Here is a 22,589-nt window from a genome sequence, read left to right on the forward strand (position 1 = left end):
ATGGCTCAAGTAGAGAGCCTGCTTTGCAAGTGTGAAGTCCTGAGTTAAAAGCCCAGTCCCACCAAAACAAAACAAAAAATAACAGTCTAACACAGAAAGTAAGTGTCTTAAAGAACGTAAGGACATGCATGAAGGAGTCTTTTGCAAGTCTAGGAGCTGTGGTTTAAAATCTTTACGTTTCTTTAGGCCCACTCAAGACCTTTAGAGGATAAGCATGGCCCCATCCTCTTTACTTCCTGGGTTCCACACACTTTAATTCCCAGCACACTTTCCTGGTGACAAGTATTGTTTCCATTGAAGCCTTTCATAGGGCCAGAATGAAATCCTCACGCAGACGTCCGTTCTGTTTCCTCAGGATGCACGCTCTTCTTCTACGAAAGTGATGGCAGGTGTGGAATAGACCACAACAGCACCCCCAAGCACGCTGTCTGGGTGGAGAACAGTATTGTGCAGGCTGTGCCTGAGCACCCCAAGAAGGACTTTGTCTTCTGCCTCAGCAATTCCTTGGGTGACGCCTTCCTCTTTCAGGTTTGTTGGATACTTCCTTTGCAGGACATTTCTAAGGTTTGCATGGGACACCTTTCTCTCTTGTCTAAGTGCCCTGCCCTAGTTTTTCTTTTTAGTGGGGTATTTATCTGTTGTGCATGGCAGAAACCAAAATGGTGAATGACACAATAAACATATGTGATGAATTCCAGGAATGAGCGATCTCACTCAGGGGGTTTCAGCTGAAAGCCCGAGGAGAGTTCTGAGCTGGATTTGAGAAACTTGTCTTGTTTGATGTGGGCTGAAGGATTTCTTAGCATAGCTTCTGTAGCATTTGGGTAGCACTTTGGAAAGGGTTCATGAGATCCTTAATTTAGACATGATTTGAGCTGTCAAAATTTTTTATCATAATATGTTCTCTTCTAATATTAATCATAAGGAAAAATAGTGGTATCTCAGAAAGGACTGGCTGTCCCTAAATAGTTTCTCTTCCTCAGCAGAACTTTCTATCTACCGTTCTTGAAGCTTCACTGTGAATTTTTTTTTTTTTTTTTAAATACTTCTTTGCTTCCTGGTGAACGTTTCTTTTATAGGAAGTTCTTTGAATTTGGTCAGTTATAATATACCCTGCAAGAACTTTTTGTGACTTTTATTAGGAAGACTTTCCTCTTTTATTTCATTAATGAGCTAATTTCTCAAACTTTTATTCCATGCTTCTTCCTTTAAATGCTTTGCATCATGCTATTAAGAATAACTTCAGATTTTAAAAGTGCTTCTATATAATAGGGGTCACAGAGGGACAAATCTTTACAATGTATTAAGTCCAGATAGTGACTGTTAAAGGAAGAGCATAGATAAATTGTGTGAAAAGGACAATCAGAAGATTTCATGCAAAGAAAGACCCAGAACAAAGATATGGAGGAAGAAATAGCTTATTTCACCAAGTTTTTGCTTTGGCCTATAAAGTCATTTCTATTTGGGCAGTTAAAGTAAGAAGTATAACTTGGTAATTTTTATTTATTTATTTATTTATTTGCAGTACTGGGGTTTGAACTCGAGGCCTTCACCTTGAGCCACCCCACCAGCCCTTTCTTTTGAGATAGGGTCTCCCAAACTATTTGCCTGGGCTGGCTTTGAGCCGCAGTCCTCCTGATCTTTGCCTCCTTAGTAGCTAGGATTATAGGCATTAGCTACAGGCGTCCACGGTAATTTTGTTTTTATAAAGACAAAGTATCTGTGACTTTAAAAAAAAATCTGTGATGTAAACCACATAGAAAGAAGGATGCACAAAACATAAACATACTTCTCAATGAATTATCACAAAGTAAATATGTAACCACTGCCCAGGACAAGAAAAAGAAATTTCAGGCTCTGTCTGATTCCTTCTACTTTCACATCAGCTTACTAATCAAATAGAGTGAATATACCTTTCATCATCCAAGCCAGGGCACTTGTTTATCTGAGAATGACTTAATTTCTCCTTCATTTTTGAGGATGGTTTTGCTAGATATAGTATTCTTAACTGGTAGTTTTATTTCAGTGCTTTGAAAATGTTATTCTATTGCCTTCTAGCCTCTATAGTTCCTTTGGAGAAATCAACTGTTAAACTTGTGGCCGTCTCATTCATATGATGAGTTGTTTCTCCTCTGCTTCTTTGAAGATTTGTCTTTTTGTTTAAATAGTTTGATTGTAATTTGTCTAGATATCAATCTCTGAACTTACTTTACCTGGAATACATTGTGCTTCATATATGTGTGTCTGTAAGTCACATTTAGAAAGTTTTTAGATATTTCTTCAGTCTTCCTGTCCATTTCTCTCTCTCCAAGCCTTCTGTGACCTGTATAGGGTTTACATTAGTATGCTTGGTGGTGTTCTATAGATCTCTAAGATCGTGTTCACTTTTCTTCATTCATCTTCAATTCTGTTCCTAGACTGGATAATCTCAATTGATATGCTTCAGATTCACTGATTTTTTGTTTTATGCCAACTGAAATCTATTGTTGAACCCTTGTGGTTATTTTTACATTTCATCTCTAGAATTTGTTATTCTTTTTAAAAAAAAATCTGTGTTTTCTATTTGGGGAGATATTATTCTCATTTTACTTCTGCAGATGTGTTGTCTTTTACTTCTTTGAATATATCCAAAATAGTTGATTTAAAGTCTTGGTCTAGCATACACAACATCTAACTTCCTCAGTCAGTTTCTGCTGACTGCTTCATTTTCTGTGTATGGACCGTACTTTGCTGTTCCTTTGCCTGTCTTATACTTTACGTTTCTGTTGGAAACCATACATTTAAATACTATGATATGGCAGCCTTTATAGGAGATCCCAGTCCAGGTTGTAGATCACTGGTGGTGGTGGTGCTTATTTGTATAGTGACTCCTGAAATTCGGAAAATATTTGTGCCTTGTTGGATATGGCCACTGATGTCTTGTTGAGTTCATTTAGTGGTCAGGAAATGAGTGGTCAGAGCCTTAAGTCTCCCCACCTTTTTGAAGACAGAAGTATGCTCTGTGAATCATGTCTTCAGTGCTGGCGCTGCTTATTCTCAGCTCTGCTTTACCTTTCAGCTGTGCTTTCACAGAGCCATGTGGTCAGTCAGAGGGTGAGTTTAGGGCCATCTCAGGGCTTCCTGGGCTTAAGCACAGCTCAGTGCATGTGTGTGACACTCTAAATTCCCAAAACTATGCCGGAGCTATTCAAAACCCCCAGTAGAAATCTTGTTCCTTTCCTTTTCTAAGTTTCTCGATCAACTTCTTGTTTGACCCAACTTCTATCACTGCCTTAAGCAGCTGTGATGTTAAATAATTGCCTCTGATTGTTTATCAGAAGTGCCATTGGAGTAAAGACTGTTTGCAAAAATGAGGTCTGAGATTAGTCACAATGGGATCTATTCTTGGGATGTATTTGTCCACATTTCTCTTGGCTGGATACCTGGGAATGGCATTGCTAGGTCATGGGGCCAGTCCATGTTCAGGTTCACTAAATACTGCCAGTTTCTAAAATAATTAAAATATTTTGCCCTAGAGCAGCTTGGGACAACACATGGCATTGTCAGATTTATTTTCTTCTTTTTTTCCTCCTGTTTTAAGCTTTTAGTGTAAAGTTCAGCACATTTTCATGTGTTTTTTAAAACTTTTTTTCTGTGTTGTTGTTTTGGAGACAGACTCTTGCTATGTAGCTTAGGTTGGCCTCAAACTCTCAATCCTTTTGCCTTAGCCTCCTGAGAGGAAGAATTACAGGTGTGTATATTTTCATGTGTTTAATGGCCATTTCAATAGCATTTGCTTTTGTGAAGCATTATTTCCATCTCCTGCCTGTTTTCCATTGGTTTCCCTCTTCATGATTCATGGCAGGTATTTACATCTTTTTGTTTGTTTGTTTTGGCTCCCTTAAAGATGTCCACTTTTGGAACAAAACCTTTCATGTTAATTAATGTATTCTCATTTCTCAAGTTTTCCTTATGTTTTGTGTTTCAAGTATCCTATTTTTTTAAAATCTTCATGCTCTAAGCTCATGAAAATATTCGTCTATACATCTTATAAACTGTTGTTTTTCTGTACAGCTTTTTATTAACTGGAAATCTTGCACACGAGCGAATGCCTAGCCACTCTGACAATAGCAGCGTTCTAATAACAGAACTCTTTTTACTGAGCCCTTGTTTTGAAAGTGTTTCACGGCTTGAATCATATTTATTTCATGGAGCTGTAGTGAGTTGATTGTGTATCACTAGTTTAACTTACTCATGTAGATTATGTACCTCACTTGGTAAAGCTGAGGCTTACAAAAGCAGTAATGGATGCCAAGTCACATAGTTGCTGAATGTCAGGGTTGGATTTAAACCATGCTGCTCTTTTCCCAAAGCCCCCTATGGTCTAAGTACAATATTTATCCTATTAGTGACTCTGAGAAGGACATGGCGAAGAATCAATGGCTACAGTGATAAGTGAACAACTTTTTCTCATCTCTTCAATTAAGCTATTCATTGGGAATGTTTCTAAACCACAACCCTCAGGTTAGTTGAATATCTGATTGATTTCAGGAAGGCCTCCTCTTTTTCCTTATACACCTCTGGTATGAATTCCCTTTGAAAGGATTTTGGTGGCCATAAAATTGCTAGTAGATTCTAAGTACCGAGTAGGTCACATTGTATAAAATTCTTTTGTGGTAACATAAGACCTTATTCATGGAAACCTCTATGTCTTCTTGTTATGGGAAATTTTTATGCTACTTATGTGGGATAAAGCACAAAATGAACCTTTTCAGAGGAAATTACTGCTGTTTGGGAACCATGAAGGCATTTTCTGCTTTCTACTTATTGTAATCCACATAACTCTAGAGGGACTGAATTTGAAAGAAACCTATGTGTGTAGGGGGTGAGGTTAAAGCACGGGAGATCAACCATGATTATGGAAATAATTTTTAGGTTATTTTAGCCCCAGGGTGCAATTCAGTGCACACTTTACAGAGCCTGTATGCTGCTGATTTGATGCTGTTACTCAGATACCCACAGATTTGCCCCTGGAAAGGAGATCCATGTTACCAGCAAAAGTAGAAAAGGGGTTTTGTGTGTAGGGTGGGAGTGAAAATAAGCCTGGTTGTGAAAGCAGCTTATATAGAAGAAGTTTTATACTATCTACAAAGTAAGACCACAGCTCCTGTACTTGAACTATTTTAGACTATTTTCCTCCAACTTGGTGCCAGAGACAGCACTTGCCACCTACAGAGTACAATTTCCCGTTGGGCCTTCATTTGTCTATTACTTGGAGAAGTCACAATTCCAAAACAGCTCAGCCACTTGCAGGGTAACATATCCTAATAAGAGTTTTTAATTTCTATGTCAAATGTCTGGGGAACATAGTTACCAAACAGGGTAAGAACAAGGCCTGGTTGAATAGAAAATCACATGCACAAATATATGTAAAGGAATGAAGAAAATAATTATCTTTAGGTGGTGATTGCCTTTCCTTCCATTGAAAATTTCCCCATCATTTAGGAAGTCACTGTACCAGGGTATTTTGTGCATATTAAAAAGAGACTTGTAAAAATAATAATAGTAACTATACTGTTATGTTGATCTGCAGACTAAATATGATACTGCAGTTAAATGTCTGATAGCAAATTTTAACAAGTGTTAGTAGCAGTTAGCACTTTAGTAATAAATGTGTTCTTCCTAAGTAAGTATCTCTACAGAAGTTGAGTGTGGTGACTTCACTGTGAATAGTGTAAGTAAGTTTTGAGTTTTACCAGGCTCTGGAGATCTGTCTTGGAGTGGCACATCTGGGTTTATGTGTCAGAATTGAGGTAGGTCATTGGCAGGTGCCCAGGATAAGGGAAGCCAGGTTAGGAAAATCCTGGAAACCTTCTTTCACAAAAAGACGAGTGAACTTGATAGCAAAGATTTTGCATCTTGGACATAAATGGACTGAAATCCAGTCTCCCTCTCTCAAGGTGGGCACCGTCTCTGCAAGGCCTGCCAACAGGTCAGCCTGCCCACTGGCCACCACTCCCACTCCTGGGGAGCTCCCAGATTCTCAACCATCTGTTTTGTTAGTCAGCAGTAACTCCTAGAAAATTCTTTGTTGAGATAATATGATCTTTCTGGTTTCCATCTTCACCCCCAGAATTTCCTGCAGGTCTGCTGCTTATCTTTTTCCTAGCCTTTGATGCTTGAAAACAGCTTTTACTTACTTCCTGCCACATCTCTTGTTTGGGGCACCCTGCCTAAGATTCCTGAGCCATTCTCCTTGTAGACATGCTCAGGAACGTGGTATCCTGTCCTCCTGTGGTCAGCCCCACACAGCCCACAGTTCAGTGACAATTCCTTTAATTTATTAGAAACTACACCATACTGTTCATATTGAGCTTGGAACTCTAGTATCTACTCTTACCCAGTGAAGTCTTCCTCTTCTTATTTTGTGGGGTTTTTTTTCCCCCTAAACTGAAACATAGAACTTTTTTTCTTTGAAATATTATCCTTGTGGATTTTGGTTTTATAATGAATCTCTTTGAAATCATCTTGGATCCTAATCTTCCCTGGTGTTTGCAGCCCTCTTTTTTGGGGGGTAGAGGATTAGTTTTTGTTTATTTGCTTGCTTACTTTGTTTTATTCATTTATTTTTAATTCTTTTAATTACAATATATTCATAGTAGAGGAGGGGATTCATAATGACAATTCTGATTAGGCTTATATTGTACATTAGTTCCATTGCCCCGATCTGTGCTAGTTTTGTTTTAAATAGTGGCTTGCTAGGTAGCCCAGGCTGGTTTATAATCCTGCTTTGTAATCCCAGCTTCCCAAGTGCTGGGATTACAGGTATGTGCCACAAGGCTTGGCCTGTTTATAACTCTCTTCATGTTATCCTTAGATATGATAGGCTGAATCTGAGGTCTTCCTTTTCTTTGTTCATTTATGTATTAACTTAGTCTGTACCTGTGTCCTCTCGTTGTAGAGAAGGACCCCCTATAGGAGGTGTGGGAGGCCTGGACAGATGTTTTATTGTGGTGCCCTTATCTCTTTATATAAAGAATTTGACTCACTCCAGATAAGCTTGTCAGGACCATTCTGGTAGCCCAGTCTTATTCAGTCTAGTGAAAAGAAATACTACCCATGTTGGCAGGAATCACCCTTTAGCCATATACTTAAGTCCATGATCTTAATGTGTCTTATTGACGTCACATATGGAATACGGGGTTAGAAAGCTCCCAAAGAAGAGAAACAGTGTGAGGACTGGACTGCCCTTTCCAAGTGCCAAATGGTAAAGGTCATAGCTCCTTTTCTGTTGCTATACTAGAGAACCAAAGACCGAGTAATTTGTAAAGAAAAGAGATTTGTTTTGTTGCTGATTCTGGAGGCTGGGAAGTCCATGAACATAGTACCAGCATCTGCCCAGCTTCTGCTGATGGCTTTGTGTCTTTGAACTTGCTGGAAAGCAGAAGGACAAATGGGCATGAGCAGAAGAGGGAGGGCATGAGGCGTGGACTTACTTTATCATAACCCACCCTCATGGTAACTAATCCAGCCCCATGAGAACAAGAACTCGTGCAACAATGGTGTTAATCCATTCAGGAGGCTCCACCTCCCATGACTCAAACATTCCCACTAGGCCCCACCCCAACGTGGCTGTACTGGAGACCAAGCTTCAGTTTGAGTTTTGGCAGAGCCAAACCACAGCAGGAACATTGACAATTTCAGGGAAAGCATTGGCCTGATCAGAACCCTATCACCCCACCTCTCAGGCAGTACTGATGAAGAGTACGATGTTGCAGTGCAAAATGGATCAAATCAAAATGAAAATCAGTTGTGTGATGTGCCCTTCTGGTTTCCCACACATTTCAAGTACAATACAGAGGCACATTTTTTTAGCTTTCTGTTACTACAGCTAAATACCTGACACAGGCTACTTTTGAAGAAAAGAAGGTTTATTTCAGTCACAGTTTTGGAGATCCAAGTCCAGGATCTGGTTGTTTCAATGCTGTGGGCCTCTGGCAAGAGCAGCACATCATAGAGGGAATGCTGATCAGAGCACCTGGTCATATTTTGAGCTAGGAAACAGGAGAGAGAAGATGAACAGAGTTCCAGAATTCATTCTGAAGTCACTCTTTCAGTGACCTGAGGACTAGGCTCTACCTCCCAGTGGTCCACAGCACTTCCCAGTAGTGCCACCCTGGGATCAAGCCTCTAAGATGGATCCACTAAAGTAGTTTCACATTATCTGCATTTTTGGTTTTCACGGTTTTAGTTGCCTGTGGTCAATGGTATGAAAATATAAAATGAAAATTCTAGAATAAATAACTCCTAAAATTTATATAAATTTTATTATAGCATATTGTTATAATTATTCTATTTTATTAATACGTATTGTTGTTACTCTCTTACTGTGTACCTAGTTTATATGTTAAACCTTATCGTAGGTATGTATGTACAAGAAAAAACATTACATAGAGAGAGTTTAGCACTATCTGTGGTTTCAGGCATCCAGTGGGGGTCTTGGAACATCTGCCCTGCAGATGAGGAGAGGCTACTGTACTGACTTTTGTTATGAGTGATATATAGTTATATGAAGATTTAGAATTAAATCACTAGTCACTGTTCCTGTGCTGTTATGACCATATAAATATTATTAGCTCCTACATACACGTACATCATGATTTTGTTTCATTTCTTGAACAATTGCTTGTTTGTGTTTTTCAGTAGTAAATGACAGTCTTTCCGTTCATTGTCCATCCCTTTCCCCTTCCCCCAGTTTGCTGTTTTTCTGGTGATGTAGTAGCTATGATCATTTCTAAGTCTGCAGTGTGTTGGTCAAGTCAGTGCTGGTTTTCCTTTGAAGCCGGCCCTCCTTGGCCCTCTGTCCTCCTGCTCCTGTGCGACTGCCTCTGGGCCTCATACAGTCACCTCGGAGTTCCCTTTATTACCTTCCTGGATCTCAAGTCATCTTTTATTTAAATAGGAAATTTCCTGTAAAGTTGTGCATATTTGAAAATGTCTTTACTTTCATTTTTATTTAATATTTTTCAAGTATTTTCTGGTTTCATTCTCAATTCTGATTTTCTTTAGTTTCTTTTTTGAAGCATTTTGAATCAGTTCCTGACCAGTGGTAGTCTGGTGCTTGTAGTGATTTGCCTCCTATTGAAATAATTTTGGCTGTTTTTTAATTTCTGAAAGCCTTCCCTCCTCTCCCCTTCTCTGCCTTCTTTCCCCTGCTTCCCCTCTCCTTTTGTTTATTTCTGGATTTAGGTTCTCTTGTGACTGGAGGATGCTGTGGATTGTAGGAAGGCCTTGCTTCTTCTCTTCCGATCCTTTTCTTCCTCCTGCTTTGCTCTCTGCCTTTCATGCTGGAGGCTTTCATCAAATGCTTGGTGTTCTTAGACTTCCTGGTCATATTCATGTGTGAGACCATCGTCTATTTACATGGACATGTATACATTGTCAACTCCTGGGGAGTTCTCATAGCCTAAACAATGGCCTTTTGTAGAGGGACTCCTGTGGACAATAGTTGCTGGTCTTTCTTGTGGCCTTCTCAACTTCCAGAATCCTATGGCTTCCATTTATGGTGCATACTTCCATTTATTTCCTTGTTACATCAAAGATCTCCTCCCTCTCTGGTGTCTGGCTTCCTGGAATCTGGAACTTCCCTTTCCCCCAGAATGAGCCACGGGTGGGTGAAAGCTGGAGAGGTAAGGTGTCTGTGCTGTTACATGACCTTCTCCAGTGGGAGCGGGAGCGTTAATTAAGGTTTATAGAAGTAAAAGTCTTAAATATGATAAATGTAGAACCAACAAGAAAGAGGTCTTTGAAGAATTCACCCAGGAACTTCATTCTGATCTAACCTTTTAAAAATGGATAACTTTATTCCTTCTTGTTTGTTCTTCTAAGATGAAAAAAAAAAAACCCATAAAGTTCAACCTACTGTATAATTATTCTTGTGCTTCCATAAACTCAAATTACCCCAAATTTTAGTTTCTTCAGGCATATATTCTCTAGTATTTCTCTTGTTCAAAATGAATCTGCCTTTTCTTGCCATTCACACAAACCATTGATTATCTGAAATCACCCAGGGTCCTCTTATGCAGTGGGAAATTCAAGCTGGATCTTTTAAAATACACAGTAAAGCCCTGAGCTCCATCAGAACTCTGGGCTCAAAGGGAATCATATGCAAAATGCATGTTATTTTTTTCTGATTGTGTTCCTCCATTGGCAAGAGTTTTGCTTTTCCCCTCACTGAACTTCATACAGTATTTATAGGCACCTGTAGAAGGTGGAGGAAGACTCACATAATTATCTCCCTATCTGTTCAGTGCCATTTGTTTAAATGGAAGGTGATGACTGGTGAAGAGGTCAAGAGGATGCCATCAGGTGGTCTCTCCTTCCTGCCTTTCTTACACCTGCTGTCCCTAACTAACCTTGCCTGGTTTAAGGAGGTGATGCAAGGTTAGTGACTTGAACAGCCTCTTCTCAGTGTCAGAATTTAGATGCTGGAGAGGCCACCTGGAGAACAAGTTAGCAGTCTGCCATGATCAGCTCTGAACTGTTAAGCCTGGGAACTGTCATAAATGTTTCAAGACTTTTCTCCCCTTAACTAGCTGTTGAGAGCAGTCAGTGGAGAGTTCTCCCTCCCTCTCATCACACGCAGCTCCCTGTGTGCCATTTCAAAAGTACAAACTTTGCTGAAAAGCTCATTTACTGAATTGTGGCTCTTCGAAATTGATTTGGCGTAATGGTAGAGAAAGGCAGGGACTGCTGTTTTATTTAGACAGGGCAGCAGGAGCAAAATTTCTCTCTAATGGAACTGCCTTCAGCCACTGACAGGTTTTAAAAGAGTTTAGAGGACTGAGACATACTTAATGGTTAAAAGGGCTGATGGCTAAATTTTTCATAAATCTGTCATCACGTATTTCTGAGTAGTTATGTTTCTCTAGCGTTCAGGGATCGACATGATTTTTCTTCACCCTTTCTGTTTCTTTTGTTCTATTTTATTTTTGATTCTTTCTTCTTTTTAATTGTAGTGTTATACACATACTGTAAAATTTACTATCTTTACTATGTACAGTGCAAGAGCATTGTGTCCTTTTACATATGGCTGCATTGTCACCAGAACTCCTTTTCATCTTGCAAAGCTGCTACTCCATTCCTCCTATCCTCAGCCCATGGAAGCTTCCACTTTCTTTTAAATAGAGAAGTTCCAGGATAGTTCCTTTGCTAAAATTAAGTAGTCGTTTTTTAAATGACGTTTTACTTCTACTGGTGTCAGCGTCTTTCATTCCACTTCTTAATGAGAGACAAACATAACCTCACTCACATCAGAATGGACCAGGTTGCTCTTGGCTGTGTTTGGCTGAGGTCCTCAGGGGAGAGATGTAGAGGTGAGTCCCTATTTCATTAAGGGGAGAGAGCAAAAGGGCACTGTTGTACAGAACGTATCCAGTTGTGACCTGTCTTGGGATTAAAAGTGGCTGGGATGTGGCCCAGTGGTACAGTGAGCTTGAGTAACATGGATGAGGCACCAAAAAAGAAAGAAAGAAAGAAAAAAAGCACGTCATACTGATTTCTTTGTTTTGAGATGTAATTCTCTCTTGGCCAGAATATCAGTTAGGATGTGTTAGATTATGCTGCAGTGAGGAGCAACCCTCAATGCTCAGTGACAGTGCACCTTCTCACTCCCGCCAAGTGTCTGGTGGAGGTTGGCTATGGGGTCTCTACTTCTTAGACACCATGAGAGCCAGGTGGACAGGATCTCCTTCTTGACACATGCTTTTATGACTGTAGGTCGAAGGACAGCATGGGGTAAGGCAGGCTGTTGTTGGGTACAGTGACACATTTCACTCCTATTCACATTTCATTGAGCAAAGCCAAGTGACATGGCTGTGCCTGGCTTTAAATGGGGCAGGAAAAGTCCCTCCTTCCATATTTCTGGAATTCAGAGAGCGTAATTGACAAGCGCTTGGAGGAAGATCTGTGTGTCATATTAGAAAAGAAAGAGAAACAAATGGCAGTTTTTTTTTTTTTGCTGGCACTGGGATTTGAACTCAGGGCACACCCTTGTTTGGCAGGTGCTCTTACTGCTTGAGCCACTCTGCCAGCCCTTTTTTAGTGATGGATTTTTTCAAGATAGTTTTTTAGAACTACTTATCATGGGCTGGCTTTGAACCACGATCCTCCTGATCTTTGCCTTCTGAGTGGCTAGGATTATAGGTGTGAACCACCGTTGCCCAACTGACAATATAAAAAGTACAGGATTGCCAGTTTGGTGTTTATAATAAATTACTGTGCCCTCCCAGATTTTTTTACACTTTTGTTTTGCCATCTGTAACTTGGTCAACAAGACCTCTTCTATATGAATATTTCTATTTAAAGATTTAAGTTCATAGCATGTATTTCAAAGAGCTTGCCATCAACAGTTGAAGGTCCTTCCTTCTGTTCCTCAGCTGTGATGTCAGTATTCTAATCATTTCATTTCTTTATTCTGTACGTTCAAGAATGAGGGTTGGTGGGGTCTAACTGAGGCAGAGATCGGAGAGGCTTTTCCTGGGGAAATGGACATGGAGGGACCAGGTGTTTGTGGACAAGGTATGGTTTCTCCTTAATGGCTTAGGCTGGCTCTGTAGGGTGGCATGTGGATGTCAGCACACTGTCTAGTGGGTGTAATGCCAGCTCCTCACTGTCTAAAATCTCCTTATTCTTTTGTACTCTGCATAGAAATCATAAAGCATGTTTTGGGCCAGAAAATCAGTTATTTATCAAGTGCCATCAGTACTTGGAAGACCTTTCTGAAAAGGTCCTGCTTTTGGAACTTCCTTTATATAGTCTTGCTGGGACAATTTTTAATGAAAGATAGAATCTGCAATATAATATTTTTAAGACAGGTAGTGCAAAATTATATTTGAATATTAGGCTAATGTATTATGGAAGGTTTTTTTTGGGGGGGGTGAACTTTGCATTAAAATATAACACAGACAGGAACACATGTTGATGGTGTCTGGCAAATGGAATACTCCCACACTAGCCTGACCAGCACCAGGTCAAGAAACAGAAACCCCCACCCCCCCATGCTTCTCTTTGTCCTCCCCTTACCCATTTCCCAGTGAAGAACTGCTCTCTGGGTTTCTAATTGTATGTATTTTGCCTGTGTATGTGCTTTATATAAATAACATCCTACAGTACATACCCTTGCATGTTGTGCTCTCCCTGTGTGTGAGAGATGTATGGGTCTTGCAATGTGTGTTGTACATTTGTCTCATCACCGTGTAGTATTTCACTGTGTGATTCTCCCCCATGTTCGTCCATTCTCCTGTGGGTGGTTGCCTGGAGAGTTTCCAGCTTTGCCTATTACAGAACTTGCATGTTCTGGTACATTCATTCCGGTGAGCATCTGAATACAGTGCTGTTAGGTATGTACCCTGAGTGTGTCTGCTGGATCACAAGGCAGGCATATATTCAACTGTTGGGCACAACAGCTTTCTAAAACACTTGCACTCATATACTTTGCAGCGAGAATCCAGCAACATGGAAGAGTTCTGGTTGCTCCAAATTGTTGCCAACACTAGAAGTTTTAGGTTGGTTCTTTTTTACAGAATAATACTTATTAAGTTGTCTTTCCATCTGAGCTGGTTCTTTACCTAATCTTTAAAACAACAGACAACAACAACAAAAATGGAGCTGTACATGCCATCACATGTTTATAATTCCAGCACCAGACACTGAGACAGGAGGATTGTGAGTTCAGACCTAGCCTGGGATATATAGCAAGACCCTGTCTCAAAACAATAATAACAAAAGGGCAGGAAAAATAGCCCCACTTAACAAAATACCTATTCAAGTTAAGGCACCGAGATATCCAAAGAGCAAACATTGTACATTGTCCTGGCAGGAGTGAACCTGCTGGTTTCATTATATGTGGGAGGATCTTGAACTCTGGGTGACTTCAAAGCGATATGTAAAGAAAAGTGTAAGATAATGACCTTCAAAAGAAGATAAATATTAAAAACAAATTCAGGCATATTTCAGAGTTAAAGTTGAGTTTCACATTTAGACCTGTATTACTTGTTTTTCCCCCTTAAGTTTTTCTACCTACATGTTTACCTGTGGTTTCTACTGTCTCTCCTTCCTTTCTCCATCCCACTCAGACCTCACAGCAACTCCATTTGCTCATCAGCTTATACTTCCTCTAATCCTTTACGAGAATGGATATATGGTCAAAGTCTTTATTCACTGGCAGTTTTCATAAGCTTAATAATTGCCAGGTCATTTAGGTTTGTCCAGTGTTTGATGCAATTTCTTTGATGGAATACAAAACAGTTAGGATTCAGAAATAATAAGGGTAGCTACAGTGGTCTCTTGACTAACACTGTAGCTACCAGGCAGCATGGAATAAATACACTGGTGGAGTCCTGGTAGGAGAATTTTACTTGTAAGCCATCACTCCAATGAGCTAGAAAACTTGTATCAAAGAAAAAATTAGGGTTTTTGTGCTTGAAAAATGGGGTTAGTAGCTACTTCAGTACGGGAGTGGAAGAACAGAGTATTTCTTTAGGTGGGCTAACCTTCTGAGTGTTTAATAACTTCTCTGACCTTGAGATCATACCTGGTAATTTCCTTAATTGCAAATGCATTTGAGTTCCTTCAGAATCATTGACAGCAAGTTACTATACATGAACTGTCTCCCTAAGACTGTTTTACCATTCAGAGCATCTTTGACCTATACCACTCCCACTTGAAGTGGGACTTGTCCCACTTGTCCATCAGTGGGTATCACCTAACATCATTTTAATTTTCTTCTTGGGCAGACCATTCTTAGCACATGGAGCATTGCTGGGGGACTGCTATTTGTGGATGCATCTGTGGGGTCCTGTAAGACATGGTTGCTTCTGGTTGCCTTGAACCTCTTTCCCAACCCTTGTTTTGTCATAGCTGCTTAGCATTGGGATAGGACCATTTGGATTTGAATTGTAGTAATTTGCTGGGCATTAATGTCCCTTGGCCCTCAATTACATGTTATAACTGACTGGTTGCAGCCATCCTCTTTAACTAGAAACCAAACTATTTGTGTAGAAGTCTCACATACACAAGTGAGTTCCATAAGTATGTTGGGTGGGCAGGCATGGTGGCTTCATTCATGGTGGCCCTTGGGGGCTAGGGGAGAATGGGGGACCTGAGGACTTTATTTCGTTGATTTCTTAAAGGAGGAGGTCAGGATAGCTTTATCCATGGGATGTCAAGACATGACACCTTGACTCACAGGTTCTATTTCTATGACCATACATTGTTGTGTTTCTGTCTACTTCCTAAGAGGTGGTTCTTCCTTCTTGCACCCTCTTCGTATAGACCACCAGCCAGACAGAGCTGGAAAACTGGATCACCGCCATCCATTCTGCCTGTGCAGCTGCTGTTGCAAGACACCACCACAAAGAAGACACACTCCGGCTCCTCAAGTCAGAAATCAAAAAGCTGGAACAGAAGATCGACATGGATGAAAAGATGAAGAAAATGGGTGAAATGCAGCTGTCTTCAGTCACTGACTCAAAGAAGAAGAAAACTATATTAGATCAGGTAACCGTTCTTCATGTTTAGACCTGGGCAAACTCGGTTAGGTCTTTACAAATTTTTTTCTTCTTTTGCTGTGTTGAAATCATGAAACATCATTAGTTATCTCTGCAGCAGCCTGTACCCCCAGTTGCTAAGTTCATTATTGTGACTGCCAGTTTTCATCTCCCTTTTTTCCACAGTGGATTGCTATGAACTAAAGGGAACAATGTGACATTGAACAGACAACAGAACTTTGGTAGAGGAGCCTCTGGCTCACACCAATAGTGGACAAGTCTATGGGATCTGTTTAATTATAAACTGTGATTCCCCCCACCCCCCATAATATCAGGTTGACTTCAAGCTAAAGCCACAGTGGGAGAGTGAACTGTGACTCCTCAATAAATTAGAATTCTAAATTTGGGAAAGATAAAATATGTTTTTAAAAAATTTATATAGCTGTCTGTATCTATAGGGGATGAGTTCTAAGACTCTAGTAGAGTCTTGGATGCCCCAAGGCCTGTATATAAAGTGGCATAGTATTTGCAGAGAACCTACACACATCCTTTCATATTCTTTAAATCATTACTAGATTACTTATTTTGTACTGGGGCTTGAACTCAGGGCTTTAAACTTGCTAGGCAGGCTCTCTACCACTTGAGCCACTCTAGTAGCCCTTTTTTGTGTTGGGTATCTTTTGAGATAGGATCTTACCCTTTGCCTGGACTGGCATGAAACCATGATCCTGTGATGATCTCTGCCTCCTGAGCAGCAAAGATTATAGGCATGAGCCACTGGCACCTGGCACTAGATTATTTATGTAAATGTTAGGTAGATAATTATTATACAGTCATTCTTAGGGAATAATGATAAGAAAATTCAGTACAGATAGAGATTTTTTCAAATATTTTTGATCCATCAATGGTTGGATTCGAGGTGGTAGAACTCATAGGGATAGAGATCCAACTGTACATAATTGCTGAATAGGAAGGAGCATGAGTATATTTCATGCTAAAAAGGCAAGTTTTAGTGAAATAAAAAGAGGGTATTTTTGCCTTACATTCAGCTGGGAGTACTTTGAAGCTGTGTCCTAATGCTTAGGAAATAATTATGTGAATAATTGATATTTCGGTCATTGAACAGCTGTTGACATGAGGCAGCCTTTCACTTCTCTCTCCCGCTCTCCTTTCTATTACTGGATGCTGTATTTTTTTTTTTTTTTTTTTTTTTTTTTTTTTTTTGGAGATGGGGGGTCTCACAAACTATTTGCTTGGGCTGGCCAAGATCCTCCCAATTTCAGCCTTCCAAGGAGCTAGGGATGAGTTACCAGTGCCTGGCTTGTTTTCTTTTCTCTTCTTTTCTTTTTTTAAACTGAAAATAGTAACTATTATTTTGGGGGTTTATTGGGGCTTGAACTCAGGACCTCATGCATGCAAGGCAGATAGTCTACCACTTGAGCCACTTCACCAGCCTGTATTTTTTTTTTAATTAAGACAGTGTTCACACAACATAAAATTAACTGCTTTAACTTTAAAATGAACAGTTTAGTAGCCATTCATACATCCACAATATTGTGCAGTCATCCTCTTTCTAGTTCCCAAGTATTTTTATTCACTCCAAAATGAATCTCTGTACCTGTGAAGCATCTGCTCCCCTTTGTCCCTGGCATTGTCTTTAAGTATTTGCCTATTTGAGATGTTTTATATGCATGGAATTGTGTACCATGTCACCCTTTGTGACTAGCTTCTTTCATTTAGCATAACGTTTTGGAGTTGCTTCACCATGTAGCATTCATTAGGACTTTATTCCTTTCTTGGGCTGGTGATTATTCCATTGTTTGTATACACCACAATTTATTTATCTACTCATCCGTCCATGGGCATGTGAGCTGTTCCCATGGCTGTTGTGAATACTGCTACCTTGAACAAGTGTGTGGTACTATATTTTAAGTTGAGGTTATAAGCATTTTTTATTATTTATTTATTTTAAAAATTGTTTATATTTATTCATATGTGTATATATTGTTTGGGCTATCTCTCCCCCCTGCTCCCCCGTTCTTCCTCCCTCTCCTCCCCACCCCCCTCACTGCTAGGCAGAACCTATTCTGCCCTCTTCTCCAATTTTGTTGAAAAGAAACCATAGGAGATAATAAGAAAGACAAGGCGTTTTTGCTAGCTTGAGATAAAGATAGCTATACAGAGAGATTCCTAGCATTGCTTCCATGCACATGTTTATTGCACCCCACACTGGTTCATCTGTGCCAGACCTCTTCACTACTTCCCAGTCCCCTTCCCATAGTGGCCTCTGCCAGTTTAAGATTACTTTATTCACTCCTCTATAGTGGGCACATCAAACACATTCAAGTAGCATTATTTTTTTAAACTGTATCATCATTAATGCCATTGAGCCAGACCCTGTATTTACTCTTGCACAACCTTATTTAAACATCACATCAGATAGGTGCTGTTTTTCCAACTTGAAAAATGACAGAATGTCATAGATGAGCTGCGGCTGGAACTGTGTATTCCTGTTAGAACTGGGTCTCCACTAACTACTGTCTACTTCTTACCTGTGCTCTGTACCACACATCTCTTCTCCAAAGGTCCTGGTCTTATTTGCCTCTGACCTTTAATTCACTTCACTTTTCTTCTTATGAAAAGTTACCTCCTGATAATTCTTGTGGTTTCCTGGAGCTGAAGGTCCAAGAAATCTATGATAAGAGAACACAGATGATGTACATCTGTTTTTCAGACTGCATGTATGGCTCTAGATCTTTGCAGAAAACTACCATATGTACCTAAGAAACAGCGTACCTGTTGTTTACTAGTTAGGAGTATAATGAGTACTTTTACAACTTACAGCTTTGTCAAGTTTGTATAGAGTACAGATATTAACACATGTAACCTTTTTCTCACTTTTTTTCCTCCAATTTTCACTACTACAGATCTTTGTTTGGGAGCAAAATCTTGAACAGTTCCAAATGGACCTGTTCCGTTTCCGCTGTTACTTAGCCAGCCTCCAAGGTGGAGAGCTGCCAAACCCCAAAAGGCTACTTGCTTTTGCAAGCCGACCAACAAAAGTGGCAATGGGCCGCCTTGGAATCTTCTCTGTGTCATCTTTTCATGCCCTGGTGAGTAGAAGCTAATGAATTTTTGAAAAATACTCATCTTGGTACCTAATCCTGAACAGGACCTGACAGGAGTCTCTGAAGTATTTCTCTGGCTTACTGCTGTGTTTGGATTTCTGAAATGCCTTCCCTTTGCAGTGGATGCAAATTTTCATTTGAACTTATTTGGAAGTTTAGTACATGAACCTCCCTTTTGGGGGTTTGGGAGCGAGATACTGGGGTTTGAGCTCAGGGCTTGAATTTGCTAAGCTGAAGTTCTACCTCTTGAGCCACACTTCCAGCCCCCATAAGCCTCTCTTGATGGGGCCTAAACTACTGTGCAAGGAAAATGGAAAAGGTGCTGTTGTCTTATTTTGCAGTGCTGGGAGTTAACCCCATAGCCTTTGACATGTAAGGCAAGCACTTTCTCACTCAGCTACATACTCTGACATGTGCTGCCTTAAAAGATGTTTATGGTGCTGTTTGTTGATAGCTCTTATTATCTTTAGCAGTGAACCGAAATACATATTTTTAATTCTAACCTTATGGAAATGGTGAGCAGAGAACTTTCGTTCATGCATAAATATATTCTCATTCTCCTCCCTGTCCCATATACATACACCATATTTTGAACAGAAGTCTCTTTGAAGGTGTCCTTTTCTTCATCTTTATTGTTGTTGGATAGCCATAAATACCTGCTGTGTTAGAGGAGGGCAGAGCACTTGCAGAGTGCATTAGGTGCACATGTGTGTTGCTCATAGAAGGGAATTTTCTTCTGATTCTGTAGTTGTGTGTGTTTGTGATCTGTAATTTCATGTACTTGCTAAATTGCAAACAGCTTTCTGTACTTTTGGCTCCATTCTGCTGAAAAAATCACTATGCAAGTAACATGGTGTTAGCCTCTCCAAGTTGACACCCACTTAAAATGTACTGCACCTTAGCACATTTGCTGTGGAATTAAATGTTAAGTCTTGGTTTCCAGAAACTGCTTTGGAAAAACCTTAGCTGGGCCGCTCTTGTCTTTCCATGTCAGTTGTAGCCTCAATTGAATTCAGAGCTGTAATTCAGACAGAGGCATTTGTGTTCTCTATACATAGATTAGCATCATCATTCAGATAATTAGGGGTGGATTTACATTTTTAAAGAAGTCTTATACCAATTTCTGGAGTTATTAAAACTGGCATCCTGATTTGTTCTGCTAATTGCAGTGCTGCTCTTGGCCTGCCTGCCTACCACCTCTCCATGTAACTATTATGTCCTGTTTTTTAGCAATAGTGAGACCAAATGCTGTGATGAATGTCTTACAAATAATTGTCAGTTTATGGTATTATCAGGTCTGCTTCTTTGAGGCCCAGATGCTGGTTTTTAACTTAGCCAAATCTTAGTCTGTTTCTTCTGCAAAAATAGTGGGATAAAAATTCTTACTTAGCTCTTTGTCAAAATGTCCCAATGAGGGAACATTTTATAAGATAGCTCAGGATATCAGTAAAGATGTCAGTACCTATAGCAAAACTAAATTGCTAGTACCCACACAGCTCCCTCCTTTTAGTGTGGCTTGATAGAATTTGGAGAAAATAGTTTTACCTTCTACCTAAAACTTGTATGCTTCAATTCGTTTCTTCCAAGCTGCTGGAGCTAGCCTCTCTGAAGACAAGTAAGAACTTTCAGCCTTCTAGTTTCCAAAGCCACAATGTCTGTCATTTGTGTGTCCTTTTCTTTTGGTGGCAGGTGATTAAAATCTGGCCAGCTGAAGATGAAGGCAGGAGACTTGGTAACTCTCAGGTTTTGGACCAGTGATTTTAATAATATTTAATTTTTAATGTCCAACTCTCTGCTCCTTTGTTTTTCTTGTGGCTGCCTCAGCCATGCAAGTCTCCATGATCATGTGTCCCTGCCATCTTACCTTCTCCACAAGGGGTTCCATTTGAGGCAGAACAAGTTAGGTGACTGTATTGGGTATCGGTTCCTATTTCCTGCCTTAGGTCCTGCAGAACATCCCGGGTAGGGAATTTTACAGTCCGATTTATTGGATACTTATTTTTTTCCCCTTCTTTCCTTGTTATTTGACCCCAGAGATTTTTTTTCCACCCCCTTGGAGTTGAGACATTCTTCAATTTAGCCTTTGTCCCAGAATTTTTTTCCCCCCTTTTAAGTGAGGGTGGTGGGAGGAGGAGGTGTGAGAGTAACAGGGCCAGGGAAAGGATTTGAGCTACAATGGAAGCCCCATTCACTAGGAGTACATCAGTAACGTGGGGTGATTTGCCGTAATTAACTGAAGGGTCCCTGCTGTACTCTTTGAAAAAGGGTTATCATTGTTCGTGTTTGCACAGATGAGCTGAGCGATAGGATCATCAGGTGCAGGCCACAGTGGGAGGCATTGTCTGAGCAGGTCATTGACAAACCCTTGAGCTCTTGGCTGGCGGTTTTCCTGCCAGCTTTTTGTTTTTTTTCTTTTTCTTGCATCCCTTTGCTCTTTTTTGAGGCATTATTGTCCCGGGGGTGGGGTTAACTCTTCCCCTTTGCAGGGCCCGGCACTTGAGAAGAGCTCAATGCAGTGTTTGTTAAACAGCCCACACCAGCTGGTCAGCCGGTCACACGAGAGTATTTGAGGGTGTGTGGGTTTCTCGCTCACACTCCTTCTTTCCCCTAAAATTTTAAACTAGAGAGTTACTTTTTAAGTGGTTACTATGCCATTTGCCTTTTAGTGTTTTTCAATCAACAAATATTTATAAGTGCTGGCGTGTGTCAGTTACTATTCTGCTCATGAAGGTTGTTACAAGAAATGCCACAAAGACCTTGTCCTATTGGGGCTTATATCCAGGTAGGAGAGACGGTAAGAAATAAGTGGATACTGCTGTGTGCTATGAAGGAAGTTGACCGGTAAGACACACTCACTTATACTAGACTCTGCGGAGGCCTGGTTCCGGGATCCCCTTGGCTGCCAAAATCTGGGGGTAGTCAAGTACCTCAGTGATGTAACATTTCCTTGGGACCTATGCACATCCTCCTCTAAATCATCTCAAGACGACTTATAATACCTATCACAATGTAAATGGCGATTATACTTTATTGTTTGGGGAATCATGACAAGGGGGAAAGTCTGTACATGTTCAGTTGAGATGAAACTTTTTTCCTGAATATTTTTGATCTGAGTTTGGTGCAATCCACCGATACCAAGGTCTGACTCTACATGCATGCCTGTGTGTATGTGTATGTAAATCTCTTTGTGATTGGGTTTACGTGTTTGTAAATAGATATATAAACACGAGGCCAAACAGGCATTTTCTTCTCTAGGATTTTAAGATTTTTACATAGTCAAGTGAGCATATGTGTGTCAGCATGTTTTAATTTAATCCTTTTACCTTTGTTTACCTTTATTTTATTTTATTTTCTTCACTGTGTCTGCTCTCAGACTAGAACTAAGCAGCCAAAGCAAATGCTTAGCACACTCTCAAGGAAGCACAGTTCTGTCTTGCCCAGGCCCATAGGCCACCAGAACAGTGACACAGGCAACTGGATGAAGAGTAGACATTGCTCTCCCAGCAGTGTAACACCATCACAGGAATGGTTCTGTCCGGACAGCTGACTTCTGCTGGAACCTTTGTTTACCTTTAACTTAAAAAATGTGAAAATAGAAAACACAAAACTTTTACATGTTTTATGTTGTCTTTTGTTTGGTGATTTTTTTTTCCCCCCAACATCCTAAGAATAATCATAGATTAAGATCTTTTTCGTGCTGATGGCTCAACTCAAGTGGTCCAGTGCCTGCCTGGCAAACAAACCCAAGGCCTTGAGTTCAAAACCAGTACTGCCCCCTCCCACCTCCCAAAGAGATCTTTTTCATAAGATGTCCCGCGGTGTCGTGGCTGCCCTATTTTATACACTGATCTGGGTTTATTATGGGCTAAGCTGAAAAATGCAAGACCTCTCAGCTACCTCATCTTCCTATTTTCATCTGGGACCAAAATCCTTC

At 40.2% G+C, this 22,589-nt stretch overlaps 1 protein-coding gene and 1 non-coding gene across 15 annotated transcripts in view; one reads left to right on the top strand and one right to left on the bottom strand.

Moving 5' to 3' along the window:
* Tiam1 (TIAM Rac1 associated GEF 1) overlaps positions 1 to 22,589 on the top strand; it is a 357,705-nt gene that overhangs the window by 249,977 nt on the left and 85,139 nt on the right. For all 14 annotated transcript variants that reach the window (XM_074072823.1, XM_074072826.1, XM_074072830.1 and 11 more), the window contains 3 exons: positions 356 to 528; positions 15,313 to 15,537; positions 18,455 to 18,640. In XM_074072823.1, coding sequence (XP_073928924.1) covers positions 356 to 528; positions 15,313 to 15,537; positions 18,455 to 18,640 — 584 coding nt within the window. The remainder of the gene's footprint in view (positions 1 to 355; positions 529 to 15,312; positions 15,538 to 18,454; positions 18,641 to 22,589) is intronic.
* Positions 22,014 to 22,213, bottom strand: LOC141423683 (small nucleolar RNA SNORA74). The gene has a single exon (XR_012448510.1). It is a non-coding gene; the product is annotated as a small nucleolar RNA SNORA74 (small nucleolar RNA).

Source organism: Castor canadensis, chromosome 5 (assembly GCF_047511655.1).
Source record: "Castor canadensis chromosome 5, mCasCan1.hap1v2, whole genome shotgun sequence".
Lineage (NCBI taxonomy): Eukaryota > Metazoa > Chordata > Mammalia > Rodentia > Castoridae > Castor > Castor canadensis.